General features: G+C 35.6%; 1 protein-coding gene across 2 annotated transcripts in view; it reads left to right on the top strand.

Moving 5' to 3' along the window:
* The first annotated feature begins 496 nt into the window (after window positions 1–496).
* The window catches only part of LOC113818241 (BTB/POZ domain-containing protein 9), a 16316-nt gene continuing 5132 nt past the window's right edge, over window positions 497–11680 (top strand). The window contains exons 1-9 of one of the 2 annotated variants that reach the window (XM_027370423.2): window positions 497–581; window positions 6158–6351; window positions 6459–6588; window positions 7635–7865; window positions 8183–8341; window positions 8568–8682; window positions 8900–9119; window positions 9986–10215; window positions 10723–10912. In XM_027370423.2, the coding sequence (XP_027226224.2) occupies window positions 6170–6351; window positions 6459–6588; window positions 7635–7865; window positions 8183–8341; window positions 8568–8682; window positions 8900–9119; window positions 9986–10215; window positions 10723–10912 (1457 nt within the window). In that variant the 5' untranslated portion in view covers window positions 497–581; window positions 6158–6169. Of the gene's footprint in view, window positions 582–4330; window positions 4452–6157; window positions 6352–6458; window positions 6589–7634; window positions 7866–8182; window positions 8342–8567; window positions 8683–8899; window positions 9120–9985; window positions 10216–10722; window positions 10913–11680 lie in introns of those variants that run through there. The other variant, XM_070144700.1, reaches the window with a different exon arrangement.

Here is an 11680-nt window from a genome sequence, read left to right as displayed (position 1 = left end):
CTTTGAGCCCAGTCTTCCCGTAATCATTATAGCAATAGAGAATGATAATAACGATTACGATCAAATTAATGAAAAAAAATGATGATAATGATAGTGATGAAAGAAATAACAATATAATGATAACAATAATAGTACTGATAATGATGATAACAATAATGATAATAATAAGAATGATAATGATGATAGTGATAATAATGATAATGATAACAACAATAAAAGTAATGATAATGATAATGATGACTATAATTATAACAATAATAATAATAACAATATTGAGAGAGAGAGAGAGAGAGAGAGAGAGAGAGAGAGAGAGAGAGAGAGAGAGAGAGAGAGAGAGAGAGAGAGAGAGAGAGAGAGAGAGAGAGAGAGAGAGAGAGAGAGAGAGAAAATGCATATGTATTTTCAATCCAGATAACAATGATACACTTTATCTATATTTTTCTGAATCCACAATCGACCGACACTGTAGCGTATCCTATTCTCTTCGAAATCGCGGAAAAGTGGATACGCTCTATCCAGCGGTTCACAATGGCGTCTGTTTACAAATCCGACGCAGGGATCTTGTTCTAGAAGTTACGCAGGTAATTAGAGCTGTCAAATTGGCTGACAAATCTGTCACTTTCAGATTAATCTGTGATGGAGTTAGCCGGCCCGTTAGCGGTAATGACAAATAGCCGTATAAAGGAGAAATAAAATCCCAGATTAATAACAGAACGGACTGGAAGACCCGGGACCCTTTCCAGGTCCAGCAAATTATGTAATGTTGCTGTGACATAGACATGAGGTAGACTAGACGTTACGTATGTCGTGACATGGTTTAGAATGCAGCTCGAGAGACATCAGTGGAAGGCTGCCAGCCAGTGCCCGCATCCCTGGCGTTCCCTGTGGCCCTCCCCACAGCCCGGCTTGGCCAGGAAACTCGGCTGTGTATATAAGATAATTTTACCACTGATTTTGGCTTATTTGGCGCCTGGGAGGATTGATAGCAAAGGACAGAGCCCTAGCATAGACTAAATACTTTGTCTTTTGTGTGTGATGACAGCAAATTTTTCTACCAGTATGTAGTTGTGCAAATTGCTTCTACAAAATATTTGGTATAGGACCAATTTAATATAGTAAGTTTTAATATTGATTGCCATAAAGAACACATGAAAAAATGTTTGGGTTAGAGAAGATATTTGTCAAAGAATAAATAGAAGGCCACAATCTCATATCTCATAGAATTCACACAGCTGAGCTAGCCCAGAGCCATGGCTTTCGTGTATTGTGCTCTGGGGTTAATCTTTAAGGTGTGGACACACTAAGCTTGTGCAAATTGGATGTGCTGTGGTTGTAGAGGACAATATATTACATTCATCCTCTTGGTGTACCAGACTGTAGAGTTTGGTCTGCGGGGATTGTGTTCGCCACGCAAAAATTATTTGGTCAATTTCTATCAGCGCAAATGTAGTTCTCGGGTAATTTTCCGCGCATGCTTAGTTCTTTTTTAAATCATCTTCGCACGTAAAATTCTTTTGACTTTTTCGCGCACTTGTTTCATCTTCTGTTCGCGGATCCGTCCACGCAAATGTAGACAAAAGGATGTTTTCTGAGTATGATAAAATGAAATATTCCCCGCATAAGAAAAATACTCTACAATCTGGTTGGTGTTACTGAGTTTCTCACCTTTTTCCTCTGGCTGCACATTGAGGTGAAGACAATGTTTCTTGGTGGGAATTGATGGGCAGAGCCCCCATCAACCCTCCCCTTGGGCACTACCCAAAGGGCATGCCTAGTCATGGCAACTTGGATTTTGATGTAATTTTGTGATGTGGAGATGGGGCTAGTGCATCAACACTGTAAAGAATTACCTGCTCTGGCAAGGAAAGTCTGACTGGGAGTCCTTAAAAATACTTTCTTTTTTTTATATGAATTCTATAGTTTTTCATACTTTTGATACTGGTGATGTGCTGAATGTGAATCCTGGGGGATGAATTAAAAGCAGATGATAAAGTAAGCCTGATGCTCAGATTTTGGTCCACGTGTACTATTTGGGGCCTGACTCCAATGGGTTATGTACTATGAAACACATATTTCATTTACCAGTAAATATTAGAAATGTTCTAGGCTCTTGTTTTATAATATATGTTTTTCTTTGGAAAAAGATTTATATGTTGTGTTCTTTTTATGTGAGTAGAAATCACAATGTCTATATATCTTTTATTGCCCCCTACGTAAATGATTATCAAAGTACTTTATAAAATAAACCACATATAATTTTCTCATTTATTGTTTGTATTTTGTACAGTAGTCTGAAGAATGCAATAATTAATTGATAATAATGAGTGTGGTGAAAAGTCTTTTATATTTTTTTTTTGACACTTTCTTTGAAAATTTTAAAAGGTGTAAAACCTGAAGATGAAATCTTAAAGGATTTCAAAATTTAATTTCACAATAGATTTCTTTTGTATAGAGTGGTTCTACCAGGAAGTTAAAAACTAACAACATATTTTGGGTAAAATACAATTCTTGCAACTGATATGTCCTTTTGTTGAAATTTGTAAGAACCAAGTTCTGGAATTCTCTGGCACACTTGAAGGCAGTACAGAACTTGGTACTATACTCAGTTTTTCAACTGAGGTGAAGATGCACTTGACATGTTAGTAATGATTGATTTCAGTTTGGCAGATTTGTGATTGGGTAATTGTTTATGAAGTGATCATGCCCCTGTGAAACTAAAGTCATTATTCCAGCCAACAACTTTGGGGGCACTCCTAGGAATTCACAAACATCACTGTATGAACCAAAATACCTGTTATGGGGGCTTTACCTGCAGACCCCTTCCTGATCAGCTTATCTCCCTACTTGGGCTCTGATCCTAGGCTCCCACCCAGTTACCACAGACTGTCTCTGCTTGGCATTTGTTACGACCTATTTCTTAATCTGATGTTATCTTTTGCCTGTGCAGGTTGTTTTATATGTCAGTGAATGTATTTTTTTCCTCTTTTAACCCCTATGATCCGAGTGATGTGACCATGATATCATAAAAACTTTTGCTTGACGGGTGAGTGATGTGAACATGGTGTTATGGGAAAATTTGGCTAGAGGGGTGGCTGATGTAAACATGCTGCCATGGGTGGCACAAACTTGCTGTTGTGAGCTGTTCGGATGAAGGTTGTGGTGACGGAAGACTTGCCACTGTGCACAGACTGCAGGGAGGGTGATGAGATTCATTTGGCTTTTAGGAATGGGCTTTTGCTTTATTTCCATCTATAAATGTATGTGGAACATAATGTTTCAGAATCATGACTGGAAGAGTGCCAGCTTCAGGGAAGATGCTATTTTTATGCTTAGGAGCCTATTCTTGCCTACTGTGACTGACATCACAGGCTAAATTACAGAAAATAGATTATTAAAAAGTAAAAAGATGAGATAAGTAATTAAATGTTACATATTATTATTATTGCATTGAGTTTTAAATTCCATAGAAAGATGGTTTGGAGTCTGTGCAAGGAAAACAGTCTATATCCATCTGGATAAAGTAAATCTAATGACAAGTATAGGCATTGGAAAATGTCATGAAAGCTAAAAGTGCTTATGTAGAAAGAGAAAATAACATTGCAGAGGAGAGGCATTGAGTCTTGTCAATGCACACGTTTGTTTGTACCCAGCTTAAAAGCCACACACCCAGTAAAGTGTCAGCTCATGTAAGAATAATTGCTGTATTTTGGGCCACATAATGGCAGTGAAGCATCAGGATCCAATGGGTTAATGACATTGTGCTTAGATTTTCCTTAACTTTGTATGATTGTCATATGAATGTATTCTGCTGTTTGTAATAATATTGATAATTGACAACAGGTTGATGATAAGCATTTGATATTGACATGTTGGTGATCATGGAAGACGATGATGATAATTATTTGATGATTGTTAGGTTGGTAATGATAACTGTTTTATAACTCAGAGTAAGTGATGATGATTATTTGAAATATAAAGATTATAAAGATTTAGTTTACATTGCATTCATTCAGTTACCACCAACCACAAATGCTTCTTTGTCTCAATAAAAGAAAGAAAGAAGGAAAAAAAGAAAAAAATTAGTTGAAGTTGGTCATTGTACCCCTTGCTATGTCTTTTGAAGGAATTGACATAGTGTTCTATATGTTTCTAATCTGATATATTTATTTGTATTTATATTGCTTCCTGTGGCGTCAAAGCAAAATGACTTGATACTTAATATATTTTTAGATCGTATTTAGGTTAAACTTACTCTCTTGCAATACAAGTTATATACCTCATTTGCATTGCAAATTTTTTGATTTGTCAGCTGCAGATATTTGATGATTTTGCAGAATCTTTGTTTGTGGATTTTTAGTTTGGTGCAGCAATATGGAAGCATGAGCCTCAGTGCTAGTTGTAACAGACTGGTGTCAGAAGTGGTCTGGTTTTCTCTGAAAAGATTGAAAAAGGTTTGTTAAGGAGTTATTGTTGTGCTTGACAGTTATCCTATGTAAATTCTTTTATCTTTCGTAAATGCTGCATTGATGTGTCAGTTTTTAAGTTTGTATTCAATCAGTAACCAATTAGGATTTTCCTTAATAACTTTTCAAGGATCTTTTTATTGAAAACTTGAATATCTAATTTCGTATAATGTTTGATATCTTGGTATATTGTCCACATTTCCATTACAAGGTGCTGGCAAACATTTATGAGAAGCTAAAAACTTATGTTTTCATAAATCAAAGTTTAAAACAGTTTTCTAAAGCCTCTTATTTTTATTATTGTCACTCATATAGTGTAATAAGGGTTTGAGTATTCTGTCAAATTTGCAGGAAAATTTATTTCATTTTTTTGTGTTTCGTGATAAGTGAATCACCTGGGGTGCATAATTGAAAATTGTGTATTCAATTTTGCCTTTAATTTCCTGCACACTTCTCTTTAATACACCTATTCATCTATTAGTGAGCATGCACAGAACACTATTGACGAGCTTAAGGGCTTTAGATAAAACAGAACTTACATATGGTATTGCAAAATAAAAGCTGTTTTATTACCTGATCCCTTTTTGGGTGAATTATTAACATTTTCCTTAGAGGAAGGAAAATGAAATTAGATATTAATGCTTTACTGAAGGGAATGGCTGTAGCCATTATGAGAAATATTGACTATTTGCCGGGTATGGCTCTAGCTGTCGTGACACACTCTTGCGCTGGTGCATTAGAGCTTGCCATGATGAGCTTTCTTTGCTGGCCACGCACAGCAAAGATCGTGCAAATTGATCCAACAGCAAATTGCTCTACAGTTAATTTTTGGCCCAAAGTTATTGGATTAAAAAGGATATTCAGATAGTGTCAAAAGAAATGAATGCAGAGACATTATATATATATATATATATATATATATATATATATATATATATATATATATATGATATATTTATATATGTTTATATATATTTATATATATTTATGTATATTTATATATGTATATATATATTTATATATATTTATGTATATTTATATATATTTATATATATTTATGTATATTTATATATATTTATAAATATTTATATATATTTATATATATCTATGTATATATATGTATATTTATATAAATTTATATATATCTATGTATATTTATGTATATTTATATATATTAATATAAATTTGTATTCATTTATATATATTTACACACACACACACACACACACACACACACACACACACACACACACACACACACACACACACACACACACACACACACACACACACACACACACACACACACACACACATACACACACACATACACACACACATACACACACTATACATACATGCTATAGATACACACATACACACACACCCACACACACCCACACGCACACGCACACGCACACGCACACGTGCACACACACACACACACACACACACACACACACACACACACACACACACACACACACACACACACACACACACACACACACACACACACACACACACACACACACACTTTGGTAGGAAATTATTAGATTAGAATTAGTATATGTTTTCATGTTTTACATTACAGATTTATATATATTTTTTATTATTATTATTTTTTACAAACTTTGAACTTTTTATGAACAGTTCTCTAAGAAACTGTGAAAGGCATGTTTTTTTGTCCGCAGGAGTGAAGAAACATGTCCAACATCCACGTGGGTCTGCCGTACCCCGGGGGTGTGGTGGATCACTCAAGTAATCTGGCTCATGACATTGGTGCTCTGTACCTCAACGACGAGTACAGTGACGTAACCCTGCAAGTTAATGGGCAGACTTTTCATGCACACAAGGTCATATTGGCAGCCCGCAGCCAGTACTTCAGGTTTGTAGACTGAGTAAAAAAAATAATTCCCATAATTTTTATTATGTGAATAAAGGAACTGTATGATTTTCAAGTGAAGGATCAAATACAATTTTACAATTTTACAGAGCTCTCCTGTTTGGTGGTCTTCGTGAATCTCATCAGACTGAAGTAGAGATCAAAGACACAAATTTAACAGCTTTTAAAGTCTTGCTAAAGTACATATACACTGGTTGGGTGAGCCTCAACTCAGAGAAGGTAAGAAAAAACGATGAAAGGTAACTCCGTGGAATTTGGGATCACCATTTTAGATATTGGTTGAATACTGGCAGTCATAATGGATTATGGAAAATGAACTTGGAATTTTATGAACATGGAAGACATTACTAGTATGATTTTGCTAACATTCACTGTATTTGAGGGAATCAAAATGAATTTTTTAAAATTTTGTAAGAAGGTAGCAAAATCTCTTGGCTTTATTGTGGTACCATTAAAGTTCTTATAATAAATCATTTTTATAGGATTTGAAGTTACAAGTAAGATGACAAGAATTTGACTTTGATATAGCTCTGGTTGTTTCATTTATGCAAAGCAAGATGCTGGCAAATATATAAATGAAAAAATTGTTTCTTGTAATAAAAATTTAATTTGTTTACTAGAGTAACTGCATTTAAGAAGCCCTATAGGTAGAGGCTGGTTTTCCATTCGTATTCAGTTATCATTACTTTATTACGTCTTCATCCTCACTCATTTATGTTCCGTGAAGGATTTTGAATCTCTTGACTTGAGCATTAGAAACTAGTTCAGATATAGAATATGTAAAAAAAATTTGCTTAGGAATCAAGTATACAGTATAGGTGCAGGAATTGCATAGTTCTTGACAATATACTTATTATGAAGTTCAGTCACATCTGATTATGAGTTTGATGCTGATGATTGTTATTTAATTCTTTAAGTTGCCATTTTCTAGATCTTTAATGTTCAGCCCATTTTTGTTGGAACTGACTGTTTGGTCATGAGTATGGCCCTTGCTCTTAAATAGATAGAGAAAACTTCCCATCAGATTTTAAAAGCTGATGAGGTGACTCAGCTGTAAGGTGATCAAAGCAGCTTGGACTTCTGGAGTTATAAGCCAGTGCTCTCTTGAGGGGACTCTGACTAAGATTTAAAGATTTTGTTTCCTAGTATGTAAGAATTGGCTATGGTACTATATTACTCGTAATGAACACTTGTCATCTATAAGACTATGATTATATAATGAGGTTGATTCTTTGCATTTATACATCTATTTTCCATTTTTTCAGGAAGAAACTGTCTTAGATATCCTTGGGTTGGCTCACCAGTATGGCTTTGAGGATCTGGAATCTGCCATCTGTGACTACTTAAAAGACACACTTTGCATTCTCAACATTTGTGTGATATATGACATGGCCTCCCTTTACAATCTCTCAAACCTGAAGGCTGTATGTGAAGATTTCATGGACAAAAATGCACTATCCATTCTCAACCATGAGTCTTTCTATTCCCTTTCACCGGTAAGATGGTTTCAGATGTGCAAAAAAGCATTCAGTTGAACAAAGATTTATTTTTAGGGGGGGAGGGAATTTAAGATGAATGCAATTTCTAATTACTTGTGTGAATATTTACTCAGATAGTTGGAAAGTATACATTTGTATACTAATGGTTCCTGTTGAAGTTAGATATCAAGGAAGTTTGTTTGTATGTGTGATGAAATACAGATTATGCTTTATTTTGCATTAATTTTGTTATGAAATATGAATTTGATAATGAATATTTATTACATTATAACACATAATGTGTTGGAATTTTGTTAACTGAATTTGCTTTTCAGACTGCTCTAAAGGCAATTATAAGCCGTGATTCCTTCTGTGCTCTTGAAGTCCACATTTTCCAAGGAGTTCACGAGTGGGTGGAGCGGAACTCGGATCTCTCACAGGAACAGATACAAGACATTCTCTCTCAAATTCGTCTACCTCTTATCAGTCTCACAGTAAGTTGTCGAATTGTTTGAACAAAAGTAAAAAATGTCTGTGAAGTCTGTTAGTGCTTTATGAATGGAGTGGTTATTAGTTGTCTTTTCTTCCAAGATGCATAGAATTATATTGATTTTGCTTGAAGAAAGTTTGAAGAAAGGAAATAGTAAATATTGATGAGGGTATCTATTTGATGAAATATATCATTTTGTTATATTTACAATGCTTCTTTAAAATCTCCAGGATCTTCTGAATGTGGTCAGACCAACATCACTAATTTCACCAGACCAAATATTGGATGCAATAAAGGCAAAAAATGAATCCAGAGACATGGATCTTCAGTATCGTGGCTATCTTAGTAAGTACATTGATTATTAATTTGGAAATTATGCTGTTGAATATATCTTTTGCTTAGCATATTTATTACACAAGACTAAGTACAGAATTTAAAAGAAGATTAGTTCTGATTAGAAATATGTGGGAGGTATAATATAAAGTAGGTATTTTTATTTTGTAATAGCCAGATATATCTGGTTATATTTTCTAAGTACTCAACTTTCTGATGACGATTTCAGTGCCAGGGGAAAATGTAGCGGTACCAAGCAAAGGTGCTCAAGTACTCCAGGGGGAAATGCGTGCAAATCTGTTAGATGGCAACGTTTCTACATATGACTTGGACCGAGGTTTTACGAGACATCCCATTGATGATAACAATGGTCAGGGTATTTTGATTAAATTGGGAATGCAGTGTATTATCAACCACATGCGAATGATGCTCTGGGATAAAGACCAAAGGTGAGCTATGGAAATTTGGTTAATATCTAGCTTAACCCCTTAAATCTGGTTACACGGCAATCATATGATGAAAGTATGAGCAGTAGGTTATGTGACTGCTCTGCTGGGTGTTTGTCATGTAGTTCATTTGTGGTGACAAGAATCTTTTGCCTCCCCATTGCAAAGTAATTTTACATAAACATTTATAGCTTTCTTACCTTTTTCCAATGTAGTAAAAAAATGTAACATTTTGTTATTTGTGTTATATATTCTATTATTTTGTAATATTCAATTTTCTGTAATACATCTTGCACTGGTGGTCACAGTGGCTAACAGTACAATGCTGAGCATGAAAATGGCATCCTCCCTGGAGCCAGTGTTCTTCCAGTCATGGTGTATGGACATTACATTCCACATGTGTTTATTGATGTTAATAATACAAAAGCCTCTTTCTAAACACCATAGAGTCTAATAACCCTCCAAGAGGTTTGTGCACTAGTGGCAAGTCTTTTCTGTCACCCTGGCCTTTGCTCTAGACCTCAGGTTTGCATTATCCAGCCCATGGCCATTTTTACCAATGACATGGTCACCCCACTTGGCCCTCAAGTCATATTTTTTCATGATGTGATGGTCACATCAACTGGATTGAAGGGATTAAGCACATCATTAAGACATCTGTTGTATAGAACATGGCTTGTGTAATATGATCAAAAGTCAGAGACATCAGTCCTAACTTCCTAAGTTTCTTATGCTTCATATAGTTGTATGTGTGTAAGGGATGTGTACTTATGTGTGTATGCTTATGTATACATGCAAACATACATGCCCCAGAATAAAAATAGACAATGTTTTGTCTTTGTATTGACACAGCTTTTCTTCTTTGGTAGAGGGTATTCATACTACATAGAGGTGTCAATGGACCAGAAGGACTGGGTTCGTGTGATTGATCACACCCGCTACCACTGCCGGTCTTGGCAGTATCTCTACTTCCCCGCAAGAGTAGTTCGATATATAAGAATTGTAGGCACCAACAACACTGTTAATCGTGTTTTCCATGTTGTCGCCTTTGAAGCCTATTATTCCAAACAAGAAGTTAAACTACACAAGGGATTGATTGGTAAGATCTCTTTTATCAATGAAAGTATGTATGCATATTGAATTCATCTTTGTATATTTATCATTAAAAAAATGCATTTCAAAGCACATGTATATACGTGTTGTATAAATTTTTGTGCATTTATTTTGTGTTTGCACAAGTGAAGAAAGCTAAAATTTAGGGCACAGGTAATTGAGGACCATGGATATCTAGCTGGGGGTTTAGATTTTATTATTGATATGTATGTATACTGAAATAGAATATTTAAATTACTCTATGCACAAACACAAACTAATTTGCCTGGACCTTGAACAAAGTTATTGTTAATACTGAAAATGTCCACAAATCATCTATTTAATTGTATTTTTTTTTTTTTTTTTTATTATTATTACAGTATTATTTTTTTTCAAATAGTTGCTGTAGTGTTAGAACAAAGCACAGTTTAATAATCTTGAGTAGTTTTTCTCTACTTGTTTTGTGTGTGTATGGATGTGTGTGCACTGCCATGCTAATTCACTGTTCTTTCAGTCCCTACCGAAAACGTTGCACTTGTTACTAAGAGTGCTTTAGTGATAGAAGGAGTAAGCCGTGCACGCAATAATCTCCTGAATGGAGACATTCACCATTATGACTGGGATTCCGGCTACACCTGTCATCAGCTGGGATCAGGGTCCATATGTGTCCAACTTGGCCAGCCTTATTGGCTTTCATCATGCAAGTGAGTCTAATGGTGTTTATGTATTCTTATGTCCACATCTGGCCTTGAGTAGAGTTTCCTTAAGCTTCATGCTTTTTTGAAGATTAGCTATGGTCTAGCCTGCTTATCCTGACAACCTTCTTGCCTCAGGTGTAACAATAACCTTTACTTTGTTTGTCTTGTATTCAAGTTACTGTCCATGAACACCTTTAACCCATTCGTTCCGGGTGTCACATGTACGAGACACCGGAAAAAATAAACATTGCTGCGCGGCCCGCCAGGGTGACGCTGTATCGGGGCTGCGCTCCGATGCAGCAGCGGCATGCGGCCGGGCGGGCGGACAGACTCCGGGGAAGCTCTGCCCGCCGATTTTTGTAGCCGCCCGGATTTTTTATTTTGGCTAAAAAATGTACCCGGCGTGAGTGGGTTAAATTGCCAGAGTGTTAGATAATTTCCTGAATACTACCGTCTGTATGAAATACAGAATTATAGTTCACCCAAGGTCTGTCCATTAATATTATTTTTACAGGATGATAGTTGTGAATTTACATTGCTGGTGTGTCTAATATTAAATTCCAAATTGTCAGTGGATAAGAGGGAGGATAGCATTATGGGAAACATACCTCTGGGTGCAATATAAACCTGAGAAAGAATGCTTAATATCAGCTTGTAATAGTGGGAAAAGTTGGCAAATGCAAGCACTGGCCTCCCTCCTTGTGCCTTTTACTGTTACTACTTTCTTACATGAGCATTTCATGTTGAGTAATTTTAGTCTAGAGTTATTCCTTT

This window comes from Penaeus vannamei, chromosome 32 (assembly GCF_042767895.1).
Source record: "Penaeus vannamei isolate JL-2024 chromosome 32, ASM4276789v1, whole genome shotgun sequence".
Classification (NCBI taxonomy): Eukaryota; Metazoa; Arthropoda; class Malacostraca; order Decapoda; family Penaeidae; genus Penaeus; species Penaeus vannamei.
The sequence above is the reverse complement of the archived record's forward strand: the minus strand, read 5'-3'. Positions and strand labels throughout refer to the sequence as shown.